General features: G+C 34.3%; 1 protein-coding gene across 1 annotated transcript in view; it reads left to right on the top strand.

Moving 5' to 3' along the window:
* LOC132719072 (diacylglycerol kinase iota-like) overlaps positions 1-20,750 on the top strand; it is a 129,606-nt gene that overhangs the window by 46,772 nt on the left and 62,084 nt on the right. Inside the window, 5 exon segments of the mRNA XM_060702812.1 lie at positions 4,934-5,002; positions 13,199-13,231; positions 13,285-13,313; positions 14,163-14,190; positions 16,587-16,628. Coding sequence (XP_060558795.1) covers positions 4,934-5,002; positions 13,199-13,231; positions 13,285-13,313; positions 14,163-14,190; positions 16,587-16,628 — 201 coding nt within the window.

Raw genomic sequence — 20,750 nt, 5'->3', positions numbered from 1 at the left:
ATTCTTTACCTCCATCAATAAAGATGTAATGTCAGGGATATTATTTTACCTCCATCAATAAAACTGGAATGTTAGGAATATTATTGTTACCTCCAGGTACATGACTGTTTAGCTCCATCAATAAAGCTGGAATGTCAGGGACATTATTGTTTACCTCCAACAATAAAGCTGGAATGTCAGGGATATTATTGTTTACCTCCATCAATAAAGCTGGAATGTCAGGGACAATTTTGTTTACCTCCATCAATAAAACTGGAATGTCATTTACCTCCATCATTAAATCTGGTGAAACTTTATTGTTTACCTCCATCAATAAAGCTTGAATGTCAGGGATATTATTGTTTACCTCCATCAAAAATGCTGGAATGTCAGGGACATTATTGTTTACTTCCACCAATAAAACTGGAATGTCATTTACCTCCATCATTAAATCTGGTGGAACTTTATTGTTTACCTCCATCAATAAAGCTTGAATGTCAGGGATATTATTGTTTACCTCCATCAATAAAGCTGGAATGTCAGGGACAATTTTGTTTACCTCCATCAATAAAACTGGAATGTCATTTACCTCCATCATTCAATCTGGTGGAACTTTATTGTTTACCTCCATCAATAAAGCTTGAATGTCAGGGATATTATTGTTTACCTCCATCAATAAAGATGGAATGTCAGGGATATTATTGTTTACCTCCATCAATAAAACTGGAATGTCATTTACCTCCATTATTAAATCTGGCGGAACTTTATTGTTTACCTCCATCAATAAAATTGGAATGCCAGGGATATTATTGTTTACCTCCATCAATAAAGCTGGAATGTCAGGGACAATTTTGTTTACCTCCATCAATAAAACTGGAATGTCATTTACCTCCATCATTAAATCTGGTGGAACTTTATTGTTTACCTCCATCAATAAAGCTTGAATGTCAGGGATATTATTGTTTACCTCCATCAATAAAGCTGGAATGTCAGGGACATTATTGTTTACCTCCATCAATAAAACTGGAATGTCATTTACCTCCATCATTAAATCTGGTGGAACATTATTGTTTGCCTCCATCAATAAAGCTGGAATGTCAGGGATATTATTGTTTACCTCCATCAATAAAGCTGGAATGCCAGGGACATTATTGTTTACCTCCATCAATAAAACTGGAATGTCATTTACCTCCATCATTAAATCTGGTGGAACTTTATTGTTTACCTCCATCAATAAAGCTTGAATGTCAGGGATATTATTGTTTACCTCCATCAATAAAGCTGGAATGTCAGGGACATTATTGTTTACCTCCATCAATAAAACTGGAATGTCATTTACCTCCATCATTAAATCTGGTGGAACATTATTGTTTGCCTCCAGCAATAATGTTGGAATGTCAGGGACATTATTGTTTACTTCCATCATTAAAAGCTGTTTTAGTCTTAGAGCTTATAAGTTAGAAGAAATTGAATAGATTAAACCTGCTTTTTCATCATTGACCACACCTCTTTCACCAAGCCCCTCCTCTTTTTTCTTTACCATACCTTATGCATAAACAGAGTTTTCATATACCACCTTTTCAGCATAATACTTTAAGTGTCTTCATATTAAATTTTGTTTATAACTATGTATTTAAAATAGTTTAGCTTAAAGGCTGCAGAGTAGAAAATTTCTTTGCCTTCATTTGTTCAACTGTGTCACTATAATAACATCTCTTTGGGTTAATTTGACTATCATTGTGTTCAATATGGCTCAACTATCACAATACATGTATATTAGCTCACTCTTTTTGGCATATATTATGTGTGTTTTTATCTTTTATATGCACATTATCACTTGGTGTGTGTTACAAACACTGTACACATTTAAAGTCCCCCTTCTCCGTAATTGTTGTGAAATATTCTTGTGTTTTTTGTTTTTGGTTAAATTTAAAAAGGAAGTGAATTTAAATGCTTAATTTTAAATTATTCATTATTTTAGAATTTTTTTTTTCATCGGCTTTCTAATTTTGTCCATTATTGCTGGAATAATGTTGTTTTGATTTAAGATACAAATGTTGAGATTTTTTTTTTTTAATAATATATTTTCACAATTTATCATTTAGCTAATTGTATAGAACATATATAATAATATTTGTATGTTCTAATAATTTAATACTATTTAAAAATCAGTTTTTAAAAAGCATTTTTGTTATTCATAATTATGAATATTATAATGATTAGTTGTTAAGATTTTGATAAAATGGTCAATTTTTGTACAAAAAAACCCCAAAAAAAACATCACCTGTTAACATGATAAATTTAAGGCTGCAGGCTAATCAACATTTCAATGAATCGCCTGTTAAGAGATGCATAAGAAAAAGTGCTTATATTTGAGCCGAGGCAGGACAAAACCAACATAATGCGTTTGCGACCAGCATGGATCCAGACCAGCCTGCGCATCCGCGCAGTCTGATCAGGATCCATGCTGTTCGCTTACAAACCCTATTACAAGTAGAGAAACTGATAGCGAACAGCATGGATCCTGATCAGACTGCGCGGATGCGCAGGCTGGTCTGGATCCATGCTGGTCGCAAATTCATTATGTTGGTTTTATTGTGACGTGGCTCATTTGTATTTATTTCATAAACATAAAGGTCATAAAGGACATTGCGCTCATGGTTCAATATAAACTTACGATTCTTACAGCAGACGGGAAATGATTACATAATTTTGTCAATCTACTGTATCCTGAAGTCAGCTATGAAGATGACTTAATTGGACTTGAGATTGGTCGCCAGTAAATTAGTGGTCACAGGCCTCCAGTAAATTAGTGGTCACACGCCTTACAGGGATCAATTCTGTCGTATCACCCTTGAGTTATTCTCGTCTCATCTAATGTGCTAAAGGGATGATAGAATTAAAACATCTCATTTCTTTGGTAATGCAGTAATATGCTAAATGATAGACTGTCCGACGAGGTTTTTGATTATTCGTCTGGCGTAAAGTTTGTATTTACAATATTGTAAAGCAGATTGAGTTTCTGTAAGATATGTACATATTTAATAATATTTTGATAGGAGATTATGTCATTGTTTATTACTTGAACATTTCTCCATATGTGGAACAGTATAGTTTGATGCTATTTTAGTGAATAAAGAAGGGGGTTCTTTGAATATAATTTTGTCTTCAACTTGACCTTAGAAATAATTTTCCCAGCTTAAAGAAATGGTTCTTATAGTGAGAACAAAATGTTTAAAAAGTACATGTATTTGCATAGTCTGACCTGTGGAGTGACATCATTATTCTGATGATTAAAGATTTCATTTTGATATCCCCAAAAAATAATAATGGACAGTTCCATTGAAAAATGATAATGGACAGAAATGGATTCAAGAAATTCAGTAGGTGAAGGTTAGGGATTTAGAGAACAAGTCAAACACTTAGCATCACAGAGTCTATATAGACGAAAATTTGAGTCTCTTACATAATACGGCTGACAATTGCAGCCAAAATAACTAATTGCTTGTCCAAAACAAATCACTGATGATTACATCCTTTGATCCTCTCTTACAGAGAAGAGGTTCGAATTCCCAAAAGAACAGAATCTGTATGTGGTTAGGAAAATTGTTCTGTACAGATTATTTCAAAAGATGTTAGCTGGAAATTAATAAAATCTGTACGGAATTCTCAATTCAGATTAAGCAGTGTAAACAGTAAACACAAAACCAAGTGAAAATAGCAGTCAGGTTGTCTTAACAGCGTAATTGTTTTATATGAAAACATTATCATTTGCATGGTGCTTAGGGGAATAATTGAGACGAACACTTAACCATCTCCTGTAGAAAATGATATTGAGCCGAAAGGACTGAGGGTCATAAAATAGTCTAGGGAGATGCTGGCAGGGCTGGTTGAGGGGGGGATAACTATAAAATTACATGGCATGACAAAAGGTATAAAACAATGCTGCGGGCATATACAGTGGTGGAATTACTTGTGAGAAAAAGAAGTCTACAATTCCAAGAACAACATTTCCTTTATTGTTGAGGCTGTTTTTTTGGTTTCCAAAAATAGTTGGTTTATGGACAGTTTGCTTGTTTATTTTTAATGAACAAGTGCTATGTCAGAAGAAAATGACAGACTTATTACCCTTTTTTACATAGATTCCAAACAGTTTCCTTGGTTACTAAAATAATAATTTGGCAGAACAATATTTTATTATGTCACCCCATTTGAATTGTATGTTTTTTGTTTTATTTATTACTGGTATTTATGACTTTCAGTGTATTGAACATGTATCTCTTGAACATATATCTTTTACTACTCATTTATTTTATACATTTTGTGCTCATAAACTTAAAAGAAGAATTTCTATATTAAGAGAACTTTTTCAGAATTCAAGGGGTATGGTATAATACTTGGCCTTTATTTGATAATTAATACAGCTCAGTACTGTCTGTATTTCAAATTTGAAGGATAGCAGATGTTGAAAAACTATTATTGTTGTTGTTGTTTTTTTTGTCAGAGATATGCAGAAGTTGTTGTTTTTATGAAGTGAAACTTGCTGAATATTAATCAAGTGGTGTTATGTTAACTACTTGGTTTTTGACTAAAACAACACGAAAACAAAGATTAGTCTGCCTCTGTGTTTAAAAATGTGACCGTCTGCTTAGTCTGGGACAATGTCCGGGACAATTACCATAAACAACTGTATTTATGCATATTTATGTACAATATGTGCACATTCAAATCTTTTGATGATGAATTTGGGGACAGTAACACAAATTTAAGATAATGTGATGATATTATAAGCAGTATAAAGCCTGGGTCAAACTTCAAAGGTGACGGCATAGGCATGTCTAATTATTACGGTTAGCTAGTAATCAGACTGTTATTCAAATTTAGCAGAATTTATTTTGTGGTTTTTTTTTACAAAATGATGTACATGTGATCATGTGATTATTCTGTTTTCCAGCAACAGTTGATGCGACACCACTGGGTTCATAGACGAAGGCAAGATGGGAAGTGTAAGCAGTGTGGAAAGGTATTTTAATATTGATACATATCATTTTAAAAATATCATCAAATAAATTTAATTCGAAGCAAGATATATGTTTTGATACTACTACTTGTAGCTTACAAGAGGTCAGTAGTTCTACCTTCATAACTTGCTTGTGTATAAAGTAATGCATGAAAATTATGCATAAGGGGGTGGCAGGGGTATTCCTTCACAAGTAAAAGCTGAAAAAAAGTTTAATTCATATAATTTTCACCTGGTCTGAATGTAATCCAACATAACATAATTTGTCACCTTAGTGCAGTAACAGGTTAACTCCTATTGTATTATATAAGGAGTTAACCCATTACTGCACTAAGTTGACAATATAACCAAACTAATCTTGATATATTCTACAAATTTATTGGTTTGGACCTACAACCAGTTATACAAAAATCATGAAAAAATATTTTCGGTCCATTCTTGTCCAAAAATCCTCAGTGGAGACAAAAACATGCTTTGTAATAAAGTCATCTTCAGAAAAGCTTTGATATTTTTTAAAAGTCCCTGGAAGCAAACAAAAATGATTTTCAGTAACCTATCACTTGTTGGTGGAAATCTTCAGATTTTCAAATCAATATTAGGTTGCATGGCATAAAATGATACGAGATTTTTTTCATCAGTAAAAAGTAAGTCGTTAAGAAAAGGGAGAATTATAGCACAGCCGAAATAAATCGCAGCAGATTCTCATTTAAATCCTCATGCTGATTGAGTGTGCTAATCATCCTTAATTTCTTCCCTCTAATTTCCCTCGTACTATTATTATTGTTGATGATTATTGACTGTCCCAGATATTCTAACAGACACAATTTCACATGAAATCCATTTAAGGGGCACAAATTATGCTGAATGCTAAAAGTATGTGTTAGCATGAAATGTTAAATAGAAGTCAGGTTAAAATATTATTAAATAGAGTAAAAGCTTTAAATGGGAGCCTCTGTAAAGAAGGGGCATAAAGGAGTAGAGTAAAAGCTTTTATATGGCAGTCTCTGTGGCTTAAAAGGGCAAACGAAATAGACTAAAAGTTTTAAATGGCAGCCTTTTGAGGCCAAGAGGCTGAATGAAAACAGCTTTATATGGGATCCTTTGTGGCTGAGGGCAAAATGAAATAGAGTTAAAACATTATACGGCAGATGCTTTACATGGATGCCTCTGAGGCTGAGGGGCATATTGAAATAGAGTGAAAGCTGAATTTATATTGGAACCTCTAAGTCTGAGGAACATTATAATGAAATAGAGTAAAAGCTTTGTATTGGAGCCTCTGAGGCTGATGGGCATTATAAGGAGTTAAAGATTTATATGGCATCCTCTTAACCTGGGTCTGAATTTAAAAACCACTGTCCATCACAAATTGCTATGTGCATTGAATGGTTTCATATGATGAAGCTTTGTATAATTCATGTTGCAGATAGTTTATGGATATCTACATGGATGCAGTGTCTTCTACCTGAAATAATTCAATTCATAGTTCCTTATCTTCCACCAATGAAACTTAGGAAATAGCCATATTACTTTATATTGCCCGTGTGACTTGACGACAAACATAGAGGGAAAAATCTGTGCTGTAATGCACTGGTTGCAGTTAAGTGCACAAGAACTGACTGTTTGCTTAACCTGAGTTACCTCCACCTTGCAGACCTTTTAAAAATCTTCATAATGTTTTTGCCTCCACTAATCTCCTGATATACAGCCATTGTAAAAGACCTTTCCTAATGGTTTCTGTACTAATGTACAACAATAATAGAAAATCTTAGTCCATGCAGTGTTGATCAGTTAAACCCCTAGAGAATTATCATTGTCTAGCTTAATCTTTCAGAAATAATGACAGAATGTCCATTTAGTTTAGCTTCTATGGGAAAACAAGATGAAAGACATGTCTCGGAGTTATGTTTAGGATGAAAGCTCTGTTTCATGTGGGATGGTTCCCATTTTTTGACAAGTTTTCTATGTCTTATGCATGCAAGGATTATAGTTTGAGTTTCCTTGTATCTGTCATTTTGAATTACGGGTACTTGTAAACTTGAGTCTGTAATTGCTTATTTTTAATCTTTTTTTAGCTCACCTGTCACAAAGTGACAGGGTGAGCTTTTGTGATACTTTTCGTCCGGCGTCCGTCCGTCCGGCGTCCGTAAACTTTTACTTTAAATGACATCTCCTCATAAACCACCAAGCCAATTTCATCCAAACTTGACAGGAATGTTCCTTTGGTGGTCACCTTTGAAAATTGTTCAAAGAATTTAATTCCATGCAGAACTCTGGTTGCCATGGCAACCAAAAGAAAAAAACTTTAAATATCTTCTTCTAAAAAACCCAAAGAGCTAAAGCTTAGATATTTGGCATGAAGCCTACAAACTTGGTAGACACTCACTAGAAGTTTGATTCCTAACGGTTTAATCATTAATGGTTTAAGTTTTCTATTTTCTTCAAAGGTTTTAGTTTTCTAATTCCATCTAAGGTTTCGCTTAAAAGTTTACGTTTTCTATAGGTTGTCTATTGCTAGCGGTTTCAGTTAAAGGTAAATGTTTTCTATTTCCAACAAAGGTTTCCTTTAAAGGTTTCAGATTTCTATTCCCTCTCTCGGTTTCAGTTAAATCTATTTCCTCTAAAGGTTTTAGTATGTGAAGTATACAAATATGATACTAATTTAGTCTTGTTGGAAAATTTGTAGAATTTCTATCGTTTGATTTGTACAATTTCTAATAATTGGTATCTACGTTAACTCTTATACAATCTATAATGGTAGCTGTTTGACATTTGGAAAAAAAAAATATGAAAGAATGAGAATTGAGTCATCAATCTTGTGTCTCTTAGTATTTAATTATACAGAAATGATATGATTTGTATTGACAGACATCAGTCAAAGTTACTGGGTTCCATTATGCTCTATGTACTTTTATCATCTAGGGATTCTAAACTGTCTGAGTAATACAAAACATAATTGGCATCTTGTAAATGGTGATCTATTTAAGCTGGCACTTATTTTACATACTCAGCTGGGTATGTAAAATCTGTATATCTACATTTATATCTACATTTATGAAGCCAAAAATTATGATTTTAAGAAATTTGAGTCAGTGGACTAGTAATTATTTTTGTATGGTTTACTTTGAATCTCTGAAATTGTCTGAATAGTTTAAATTAAAAGGACTAATGTCCCAAGACTGTGTTTATATCGAAACACCCATGACTTCCTGATGGTGGGAATTAATATGACATGAACGTAAATAATCAACATCACTACCATTTAACTTGAGAGGAGAAAATATAGAAGCAAGACACAGTGCAAATCTTTTATCCCCTCAGCTAGCTTCAGGACCACTTAGTCTCATGAAGTGTAAATTTGTATGGAAGCTTTGACTGGCATGACTTCACTGTAGGAGGCAAGGTTTGACAATTATATCCACTACTCTTCAAAGGGTGAACAGAATATTTCAATGTTGTTTGGGGTTTTGCGAGTTGACAAGCCTTGCAGAACAGGTTTGATAGGTTGTTAAGGAAGATCTGTAACTTAAACGTTTGTTTAACCCTTGACCTGCAGAATTTATGTTGTGGACTTGTTTTGCTTTTAAAGTTGTGAGTAAAAGGGATTTCAATATCACTATAAATCAAATTTAGCAGACAATAGTATTATAAAAGTTACAAAAAAATGGACTTTAGTAGTAAACGGGCCTGGCTCTATCACAAGTTGGCATAGAAAAGTCATTAGAAAAGTCATCTGCAATCGGTTATTCATAATTTTTGTTTTTCCCAGCAACATGTACCAATATACCATTTAGCTATCTGTAATGGAAATGTTATGCCATCTTATGTGATATACATGAAAGCCAAGCGTAAAATTTATGAGGTCACGATCTATCTGCCGTACATCCAAAAGATCTGTCACGTTGTCAGGCATAGTTCAGAAAAGATGTCTCGCCTAATTCTTGTACAGACAGGAAAAATATAAATCTAACAGCATGTATAATTATCTTTCTGATTTATGTTGGACACATTCTTCCCTGGTAACAGATTGAAGGCGATTTTTTCCTTTAAATGGAAATCGTGTATAAAATCCATTCATACTTTGTATCATACGTCTCCGTTTCAACAATAAAGCTTCACTCTGGCCTTGACATTAACCTTAAAATTATAGGTTAATTTTGAAGTTAATTTCGGGATAAAATGTTATTATAATTTCTTTTATTGTATGGTTGAAATAACAAATTAAATTTCTCATTATTTTGGACCCGTTGGCTGTAACGTTTTTCAGTGGCACGGCACACTGGTTCGTGACATTTGAATTATGCAGGGCATTAAATTAAAACCAAGAAAAAAATATTAATTGTTGAAGTAGCTAATTAAAAATAAAGTTTTTTTAAAAAGAGTTTGCAGAAATGCAAACTTAAGTTTTTAAAGTTGAGTCGAATTAGTTATATATTTAAAAAAAAAAAAAACGACTTAAATACATAATGTGCTTGGGGGCGTGAGGGATGTTGCACTTTTTCATTATCCCTGACATGTACCGACTCAATCAAACCGAGTGCAATTTCCATGTAATTTTGTTGTGATTAAATTGCTTCCATTGAAAGCATCACTCTTTTTCCATTTTTCCAGATTTTTATAAATCAATTGTGATTGACCAGTAATAGAAAATTAAAAATGATATTAAAAAGACATAATTATAAAAGGACGGCCCCACTTTTTTATAGAAAAATTTCGCCTCGTGCGATGATGAAAAGAAGTGACCTCTGTATTTCAAATCATTGAGGCTATTGAAGCAGGCAAACAGGGATGTTTTTAGTTCACTCAGAAATGTTATGTAATGTAATACTAGTTAGAACACATATGTTACATCAGAATATTAAAAAAATATAGAAATGCGTTTTAATAAATCTATATCTATTATGGGTTCAACATCATGTATTTAACATTGATTTAAACATTCAACTTGTGTGGTTGATAAAATACCGTACTTCCCCTATTAACTGATACCCAACACTTATACAACACTTGTAAAAGTTGATCTAATCTTATGGTCATATATGCTCTTATTGTGGATTAAAAAATCATGGGTCACTTAATGCGAAGATGTTAGTAGTTATTGGTTAGATTTAAGTTATTATAATACAGGAAGGGTAGGTATAGGTAGACTGACTGCCGAGATATTACAAAAAAAGTGTTAAAATCAGTGCGAAAACCAGATAAACAAAGAAACTGCAAATTAAAATGGCGGCCTGGTTGAGTGGTTAACACGTCTTACTTGTAACCTAAGGGCTCCTGCCTGCGTACGTTCAAACCCTGTCATGGGCAACTGATGTTGTTTCCGTGAGCACTTGTTGCTGTACTGATTGGTTCCAAGAACAAATTCGAGAGTTTGATTAAGCTTAATTACAGCTTCCAACACATTCCAACTATATTGAAATTAAGTATAAACTATAACTGCAAACTGCTCAATGTTAAATGAAATGGCTTTAAAAGATTGCAACAAAAAGGGAAAAATTCCATTTGATGTAGATCTAGACCAATAACTAAATGTGTGCAAAATTTTAGATCATTCGCTCATTCCGTTTTTCCATATTTTTTTTTTTTTTTTTGACATTTGGCCCACTGTGATCGAGTACCTTTAATTAATCCTGGAGTGCGAGTACCTTTAATTAATCCTGGAGTGCATCCTTGCTTAAATTGGCTACTACTGGGTTGATGATCATTATCCCTCATTATGACACCAGTACTGGTTTAAGTTCCTTGAAGCACACAAGAATAGTGATTAAATATAGATTGAAAGGACTTGTTTTGCGATCAAGCTTAAATAAATATATTTAAACTAACTTGGCTAATTTATAATGTACATTCAGTATCTCTTAAATGTCATCTTGCAAATTTCTATGAATGAAATAATTCTATCATAAATGAATTTGACTTAAATGAATACAAAGTTGTTGGGGTTTTTTTTTTTACCAGAACTGATTTTACAATATTTATTGCCAAAAAACTTCTGTTACATAAAGTTATATCAAGTTTCTCAAAGATCTCAGGTGGTTGAAGCTTAAAGTACAAAATGTCATTAAGTAAAGGCACACCTATGTGTTCTAGATTTCTGAATCTTATTTATGTCAATTTTACACGCTAGCGTTTCATCACCATCTAAGATAATTTGCAGAGAAAATGATGCAGTAATGGTTTGAACTTTTACATTACATGTAATTATAAATTGAAAATATTTTCTATGAAAATATTGAAGTATGATTATTATTTTGTTGCATTTAAGTGAAATATATTAAATATAACTCATAGTGAGATAATAACTGTAAAATTATATTTGTGATGTGAATGAAATACTGACGTAGAAATAGTACAATATAGTTTAATGTACCATGTTTTTCAATGAGACACATAATTATACAATATTTATTGTTTATAATTTGGCAAGCTCAACAATTTCTGCCCCAGCATGTGACAAGCTCAGCAATTTCTGAGCCAAATGCTGGTGGCAATTTCAGTAAATTTTGCCAAAATAGGCAAGCTCAGCAGTTTCTGTCCCAACATGTGGCATGCTCAACAGTTTCTGCCCCAACATGTGGCAAGCTCAACAGTTTCTGCCCCAACATGTGGCAAGCTCAGCAGTTTCTGCCCCAACATGTGGCAAGCTCAGCAGTTTCTGCCCCAACATGTGGCAAGCTCAGCAGTTTCTGCCCCAACATGTGGCAAGCTCAACAGTTTCTGCCCAACATGTGGCAAGCTCAACAGTTTCTACCCCAACATGTGACAAGCTCATCAGTTTCTGCCCCAACATGTGACAAGCTCAACAGTTTCTGCCCCAACATGTGACACGCTCAACAGTTTCTGCCCAACATGTGGCAAGCTCAGCAGTTTCTGCCCCAACATGTGACAAGCTCAACAGTTTCTGCCCCAACATGTGGCAAGCTCAACAGTTCCTGCCCAACATGTGGCAAGCTCAGCAGTTTCTGCCCTAATATGTGGCAAGCTCAGCAGTATCTGTCCCAACATGTGGCAAGCTCAGCAATTTCTGAGCCAAATGCTGGTGGCAATTTCAGTAAATTTTGCCAAAATAGGCAAGCTCAGCAATTTCTGCCCCAACATGTGGCAAGCTCAGCAGTTCCGCCCCAACATGTGGCAGGCTCAGCAGTTTGTGCCCCAAACATGTGGCAAGCTCAGCAGTTTCTGCCCCAACATGTGGCAAGCTCAGCAGTTTCTGCCCCAACATGTGGCAAGCTCAACAGTTTCTGCCCAAACATGTGGCAAGCTCAGCAGTTTCTGTCCCAACATGTGGCAAGCTCAGCAGTTTTCTGCCCCAACATGTGGCAAGCTCAGCTGTATCTGCCCCAACATGTGGCAAGCTTAGCAGTTTCTGCCCCAACATGTGACAAGCTCAGCAGTTTCTGCCCCAACATGTGACAAGCTCAGCAGTTTCTGCCCCAACATGTGACAAGCTCAACAGTTTCTGCCCCAACATGTGGCAAGCTCAGCAGTTTCTGCCCCAACATGTGGCAAGCTCAACAGTTTCTGCCCCAACATGTGGCAAGCTCAGCAGTTTCTGCCCCAACATGTGGCAAGCTCAGCAATTTTTGCCCCAACATGTGGCAGGCTCAGCAGTTTGTGCCCCAAACATGTGGCAAGCTCAACAGTTTCTGTCCCAACATGTGGCAAGCTCAGCAGTTTCTGCCCCAACATGTGGCAAGCTCAGCAGTTTCTGCCCCAACATGTGGCAAGCTCAGCAATTTTTGCCCCAACATGTGGCAATCTCAGCAGTTTCTGCCCTAACATGTGGCAAGCTGAACAGTTTCTGCCCAACATGTGGCAAGCTCAGCTGTTTTTGCCCCAACATGTGGCAAGCTCAACAATTTTTACCCCAACATGTAGGTGACAATTTCAGTAAATTTTGCCAAAATATGGCAAGCACAGCATTTTTTTGCAAAGATGCATGTCATGATTAGGCATCATGTGATAAATGTTTGCAATTTTAGTGCAGCAAATTTTCTTGTTTAATTTAATATTTTCGTTAAAAGTTATTGTGGTTAATATTATAAGTGTTGTTTCAGCCATGTTCACTACACTAGCACATGAACATTGATATTAAACTGTCAGCTGATCCTACTGAATAGAAAGCATGATTGAGAAATTATTATTAGTACAAAGCATGATGTTATATGATATTAATGTTAATACATTTTCTTTATATTTCAGTCATTCCAACAACGATTTACGTTCCAGAGCAAGGTAAATATATTTTACTTCTTTGCGTTATAGTTTACATTTAACCTGCTAATGAGAAACTTAAAGCCATAAGCCCTTGCCACTAGTATAATTTAGCCATCGGAATGTGCAGACTGGCCTGAGGCTCTGACAATCGGCCAGGGTTGCATTTTATGGAAAGTCCTAGGTCTTAAATATGTCTTAGACCAGTCTACTTAAAGCGATTGGCCTTTGCCACCAGTATAGAGCCATCGGAATGTGTAGATATCAATGACCAGGTTCTATACTGTTTGCTGGGATTGCATTTCATGGAAAGTCCTAACATTTGAATAAGTCTTAAGACCAAAACTGAGACAATTTTCGTTTCAAAGAAAATGTCTAACTTACGACTCTTATGTTATGACTGAATAGTGATGCAGATAAACATTTCGTCACCTTAGTGCAGTAACATGTTAAGTCCTAAATTTAATAGGAGTTAACCAGTTATTGTACTAAAGGTGATGTTTTCTACATAATGGTTTAACTTTTCTCAGGAGAATGTTAGATAAAACTTTTACTTAAGATGTAAAAATTTGTTGAAACGGTCTTAACTTAGTCTTATAGCTTTCATTAAAGTCCTAGGATTTAGGATACACTTAGGACTTTCTATGAAATGCAGTCCTCTTTTTTCTTGAAATCTCAAAAACCTGATAATAGTTCAGCAGGGAAAGGGTCAATTGTGTTTAGCATGGCCAAAAAGAACTTTTGGAATGAAGTCAAGTTAAATTACTGTACATATCAGGTACATAATGATACAAAACTGGAAAAATTATTTTATAGGAAGTTGACATATTTACCTCTCAACCTAGAAATAATGGGTTAAAGTCCTTTAATTATGCAGGAAACCACCATGATTCCTTATTTGAAACCAGTATTGATTTGTTCAGAAAGCCAACTTGATGATGGTTCATGTGAGATGCAAAAATTTATTTCACAATCAAGCTATAAAATAATATAAAATGAAATTGTTTTATATTTATGAAGGATATAACATAAATATATTGCATTTTATTACAATATTAAATGAATCAACTATAGGTCTCTGTTCCCAGTTATGTAGACTATTTGATTTTTTCAAATGTACAAAGTATTAACGTAATAACACTGTAATTAGCTTGAACATTAAATATCAGTAGTAAAAATATAGCCTGTTATTAATGGACCATTAAGAGACTACCTTTGCCTATTTAACAGAGATTATTGCTTTTGTTCTACATTCCGAGTCTTTGTATATTATTTTTGATAAATACCTCTATCAAAATGACATAATGACTGTTCCACTTTTAGCTTGTCTGTTTCGAAGAAAAAGTCAAGCCATTGCCGTGGCAACGTCATTGTTGTCTTTGTTGTTGTGCAACATGTAGCACATCATACATACATTTAAAGCATAATTATTCCCTGCGGGCCGGAGCCCGCAGGGTATTGGTACGCGTTTAATTTTTGATGCATGGAGGAGCACGTGACCTGTATTTGGTACATGGAGGAGCATGTGATCTGTTAACCGCACATGATTGGTTAATTGACCTTTTCGAAAACCTAGCTAAATACTGTTTGCCGGTACGTTAAGGATTTACCTCTAGGAAATTAGTCCGAATTACAACTAATTAAGATCAAAGCACAGAAGGCGCTGAATTTGTTTGGGTCAGAAAGGTGAAGGTTGTGAGATTATAAACCAGTTTGTTTGTATTATTAGTGCCCCAATGCTGTTTCTAGTGTTTTAACTATAGTAAATTGGCTATAAGTCTAATTGCAACACTGATATTCAATTCAATGTTTATTTGGCTTAAACAATTAAAAAAAACCCAAAAAACAAACAAACAAACAAACAAAAAAAAAGAAAAAAAAGAAAAAAACATGAACTGCCTGTACTGGGATTTGAACTCCAGACCTCTCACTTCAAAAGCGAGCCTGTAAACCCCTTGACCATGGGGAGTTGTCAGATAACAGCTTGAAGACTACAATGTCATGTACCATATTATTCTAAATTAGAGTTTGTAACCCTTGTTAATTTCGATATATTTTGTTCACGGTAAACCTGTTGTTTAACGTTGTTTAACACTGAAGTAAATAATCATGGAGCTGAATATAAGCATGTATATCTATAAGAATAACATAATATTAGAAATCTTCGACCAATCAGAAACTATTTTTTTCGTTACGAAAATGAATGCGCCTGTCATTTGACGCAGTGATCGCCCCTTAATTTTTCGGCGTTAATGTACATATGAAGGGAAGAAACTGTTTGAGGAGTTTGGACTACTTTGCAAATAAGAACATCAGGGTCTGAAATTTCGCTACCATTATTTGTTTGGTCTGACGACCCAAACAAATAAAAATAACACTATTACGTGATATTTCTAATTTTCTATTATTGTTTTACCGTTTAAGGTGGAAAAACTTCAATAATGTGTTTGAAAATTTTACAAATAGTAAAAATCTACAGAATTAATTAAAACATTCGTAGTGGCATCTGCCATAATAAGTAGAGATATTTTCCGCGTAAACTTGTGTGTTTGCTTTATTTATTTTTGCAAGGAATTATTCATACAATGGTATTTAATCATTTTCTTAAAAAGAAATCATTGTTTTATTTTCGACCTTCTCCGGTCTTCAACGGGCACCAGTCTCCAAAGACCTTCTTCTATTGATCGACTTTTGTCACAACTGTTTATTTTTTATTTATTTTTTGTGTGTGTTTTTTGTTTTTCTTTTTTTCCCAAACAATGTTGAAAAAAGTTAAACGAAAAATCTTTAAATTATTAAAAATATTCCCCGCAGGAAACCATTTTACTTGTTATGAAATTTTGGAATACTTGCTGAGCAAGACAAGGTGCAGTTGTTAGACAAGGGGCATAATTCTAAAAGCAATATTTTTGGAGTTGTGCCCCTTTTTAACTTAGAATTTTTAGCTGACGAGCGTTTACACCGCATGCTATGATTTTGTTTTTTAAATTAAATGTGGTCCTGTGAAATTCTGAAACATATTCATGTGAGAAAAGTATTTTGACATTAATTTTGTAGAAAACCTTGAATCTTCGATAAACATGCCTAGAAGAAAGGTCATCAGAGACAATTTTTATATCTATTTAATCAATGCTGTAAAAGGGTTGTAAATTGCAAGCTTTTCATTTCTTGCACAGAGAAAAGTTTCTGTAATAAACTTCTTGAGTTTATGCTCTTATTGGATTAGTAAAACATGATATTAAAGAACTTGAGTGTTTTACACATGAAAAAGCTGATATTTGTATAGAATTAAGGGTTGTTGTTTTTTTTCTGAGAAATCTAGGACATTTATTTTATTGCGTGGTAAATTTGAACACTGTTTGTTCCATTGTTAAACAACTGTTATTTAATTTGCCATATTGTTGAATGTATGACTGGAGTTTTTATTACTTTACTACAATGTTTATATGATATTACTATCCCATAATGCATTTATCTGGAGTCGGTATTGCGTGTTTATATTGTTACACACAACTATCAGAAAATGGAAAATTTTTGCTGAGTTTGCTGTGGGTTGAATTTGGAGCAGGCCATTTAAAGCTTTAAATGGATTTCAATTTTAAAATACAAAAATTGGCCTACCAACATTATTGTGGTAAAGGCTAGTAAGTTTTGTGTCTAGCTTCGTTTGAATCCAAAGTCCTTGGAAGGATTTGAACCCAGAGCGGTGAGGGGCAAGTTGTTCAATGTGAAAGATGTTTACCACTCTGTGACCGTACTTTTCAGGCTCAAGCAGCTTAAGGGGTTTATTTTAGCCCTATGAAAATAAAACTAGATCTGTGTGACAAGAATCATGCATGGCTAAATCTGCATAGCCATTGGCCGCTCACTTTTAGTTCTTTGATACTGCTGAGCTAAATCCTTCAAATTGCAACTGATTTGTTCTGTATATTTTATAAATGAAATATTTATTTTAAGTATGTAAGATACAAGTCAGAAATGTTTTAAGTTTTGTAATAAAATAAATGAAAACTCAAATGAAAACTGTTGAAAAAAGACGTTGCCCATCCAAAATTATCTTGATTGACCCTTTGACAAGTCTGATTTAAGTTGGACTAGTAAACCCTTAGTTTTCTTTAATAAGAAAGTGGAAAAAATACAGATTGTATTGCCCTGCACATATGATATAAAATTTTGAAAAAAAATAATCTTCAAGTCATTATGACCCGGCTCTTAAACTATGTTATTGGCAATATAATGCAAGAGTATGATTTCTCTCAGTTTGCAGAATTTCCAATTGTCAAAATGGCATATTATGATGTAGCATGCTGTTTATGTCAAGTCTTATTAAGCTTTCTGCAACAATATTCAACCTTGTCATATTTGGCTAATAGTATACAGTATGAGTCATGCATTGTCTCGCATTGCTGTAGGTATTATATGAGAATCTGAGAGTCTTAAATTCAGCTCATTGACTACCAATATCAAAATGATAAGTATTTTAACCCTTATACCACACTAAATATCTTAAATGGACATACATGTATCTGTACAAGCCATTCATAATGTTAAGGGGGAAAAAAATCAACATAATTTTATTTCTGTACTAAATGAGCAGGGAATTGTCAGTGCAGACCATGATCAGTAGGTACAGATATGCTGGTTTATCTTGGTCTACACTGGTTGTTGCATGGGTAAAATCAGTCACAGCAATATCAGGCACTGGACAAAATTATAGATCATTGACAACATATATTAAAATATTTGATATTGTAGTACTAGTGGACTTGTTATAATGTCCTTTGGATATAGAAAATTCTCATTTTTAGTTTTTAAAGCTTTTCCATATGAACAAATGCTAAAACCATTAGCAGCCAAAAGTATTGAGAATTGAGACTGGTTGACTCATACTGGCCTGACTTATATACTAGACCATCTGTAATATTACTGAATGCTTAAATGTCCACCTGACTTTCAGACCTATACTAGACCATCTGCAATATTACTGAGTGCTTAAATGTCCACATTACTTTCAGACCTTACACTAGACCATCTGTAATATTACTGAGTGCTTAAATGTCCACATTACTTTCAGACCTACACTAGACCATCTGTACTGATAACTGAGTGCTTAAATGTCCATCTTACTTTCAGACCTACACTAGAACAGCTTTAATGTTACAGAGTGCTTAAATGTCCACCATAATTTCAAACCTACACTAGAACATCTGTAATATAACTGGGCGCTTAAATGTCCACCTTAATTTCAAACCTACACTAGACCATCTGATATATAACTGAGTGCTTAAATGTCCACCTGACTTTCAGACCTACACTAGACCATCTGATATATAACTGAGTGCTTAAATGTCCATCTTACTTTCAGACCTACACTAGACCATCTGATATATAACTGAGTGCTTAAATGTCCACCTGACTTTCAGACCTACACTAGACCATCTGATATATAACTGAGTGCTTAAATGTCCACCTTACTTTCAGACCTACACTAGACCATCTATAATATAACTGGGTGCCTATTTGTCCCCATTACTTTCAGACCTACACTAGAACATCTGTAATATAACTGGGTGCTTATTTGTCCACCTTACTTTCAGACCTACACTAGACCATCTGTAATATTACTGAGTGCTTAAATGTCCACCTTACTTTCAGACCTATACTAGACCATCTGTAATATTACTGAGTGCTTAAATGTCCACCTTACTTTCAGACCTATACTAGACCATCTGTAATATAACTGAGTGCTTAAATGTCCACCTTACTTTCAGACCTACACTAGACCATCTTTAATGTTACTTAATTTCAGACCTACACTTGACCATATGTAATATAACTGGGCGCTTAAATGTCACCTTAATTTCAAACCTACACTAGACCATCTGATATATAACTGAGTGCTTAAATGTCCACCTTACTTACACTAGACCATCTGTAATATTACTGAGTGCTTAAATGCCACCTTACTTTCAGACCTACACTAGACCATCTGATATATAAACTGAGTGCTTAAATGCCAACCTTACTTATAGACCTACACTAGACCATCTGATATATAACTGAGTGCTTAAATGTCCACCTTACTTTCAGACCTACACTAGACCATCTATAATATAACTGGGTGCCTATTTGTCCCCATTACTTTCAGACCTACACTAGAACATCTGTAATATAACTGGGTGCTTATTTGTCCACCTTACTTTCAGACCTACACTAGACCATCTGTAATATAACTGAGTGCTTAAATGTCCACATTACTTACACTAGACCATCTGTAATATTACTGAGTGCTTAAATGTCCACCTTACTTTCAGACCTATACTAGACCATCTGTAATATAACTGGGTGCTTATTTGTGCACCTTACTTTCAGACCTAACACTAGACTATCTGTAATGTTACTGAGTGCTTAAATGTCCACCTTACTTTCAGACCTATACTAGACCATCTGTAATATTACTTCGAGTGCTTAAATGTCCACCTTACTTTCAGACCTACACTAGACCATCTGTAATATTACTAAGTGCTTAAATGTCCACCTTACTTTCAGACTAACCTAGCCCTTCTGAATATTACAAATGTTTAAAATGCCCCCTTTTACTTTAAACCTAATAGCATCTGAAATGTTACTGAGTGTTTAAAATTTCCACTGATTTTTCAGATTATACAAACCCATTTTTTAAAATTTACTGAGTGCTTAAATGCCCCCTTTCTTTCAGACCAAAACTGGGACCTCTGAATTAACTGGGGTTTTAAATCCTCCCTTTTACTTTCAAAACCACACTAGCCCTTTTCTGTAATATTACTGAGGTTTAAAATCCTCCCTTACTTTCGACCATACTGGCCCATCTGAATTTTACGATGTTTAAAATGCCCATTTTCTTCCCTGGGGGCCATTTTGAAATATTCGGGTGTTAAAAGCCCCCTTATTTAAACCACACTGGGCCATCGCAATGTTATTAAAATTCCCAAACCCTTAAACTTTAAACTCCCTTTGACCTTTGTTAGAAAACGAGGTTTTTAAATCCCAAACCCTTATTATGACCTACACTGCCCATCTTTTCTGAGTGCTTAAAGTCCCCCTTACTTTCTAAGACATTTTAATTTTGCAAAAATGTGGGGCAAATTTTTGACCTGTGAAATTCCATTTTTGGGGACACCCTTAAAATGGGGGAATTTTCCATTGAAATAACTTTGGTATTAATGATAAAAAAAATTTTTTGTATAGAGTTGGGTTATAAAATTGAAAATTTTGGGGAAAAGAAAAAAGAGTTTTCGGGGATTTACTTTATAAAAATTTTGGAATTTTTATTTTAAAGGTTTGCAAATTAAATTCAAAAAGAGTTCGGGGAATTTATTTTCAAAAGGGGGTTTGGGGAGTTACTTAAATATTTAATTTCCCTTAAGTACCCAAATTTCTTTTCCAATTAAAAAATTTTTCATCAAAATTTTGGGGCCCCTTCCCCCTTGATCTAGGGGGGACACGGGAAAGGGGTGTTATTTTGATTTTTTTTAAATCTTAAAAACCTTTATCCCACTTT

This window comes from Ruditapes philippinarum, unplaced genomic scaffold (genome assembly GCF_026571515.1).
Source record: "Ruditapes philippinarum isolate M1 unplaced genomic scaffold, ASM2657151v2 ctg385_1_1_1_1, whole genome shotgun sequence".
Lineage (NCBI taxonomy): Eukaryota > Metazoa > Mollusca > Bivalvia > Venerida > Veneridae > Ruditapes > Ruditapes philippinarum.
This window is presented reverse-complemented; position numbering and strand designations above follow the sequence as displayed.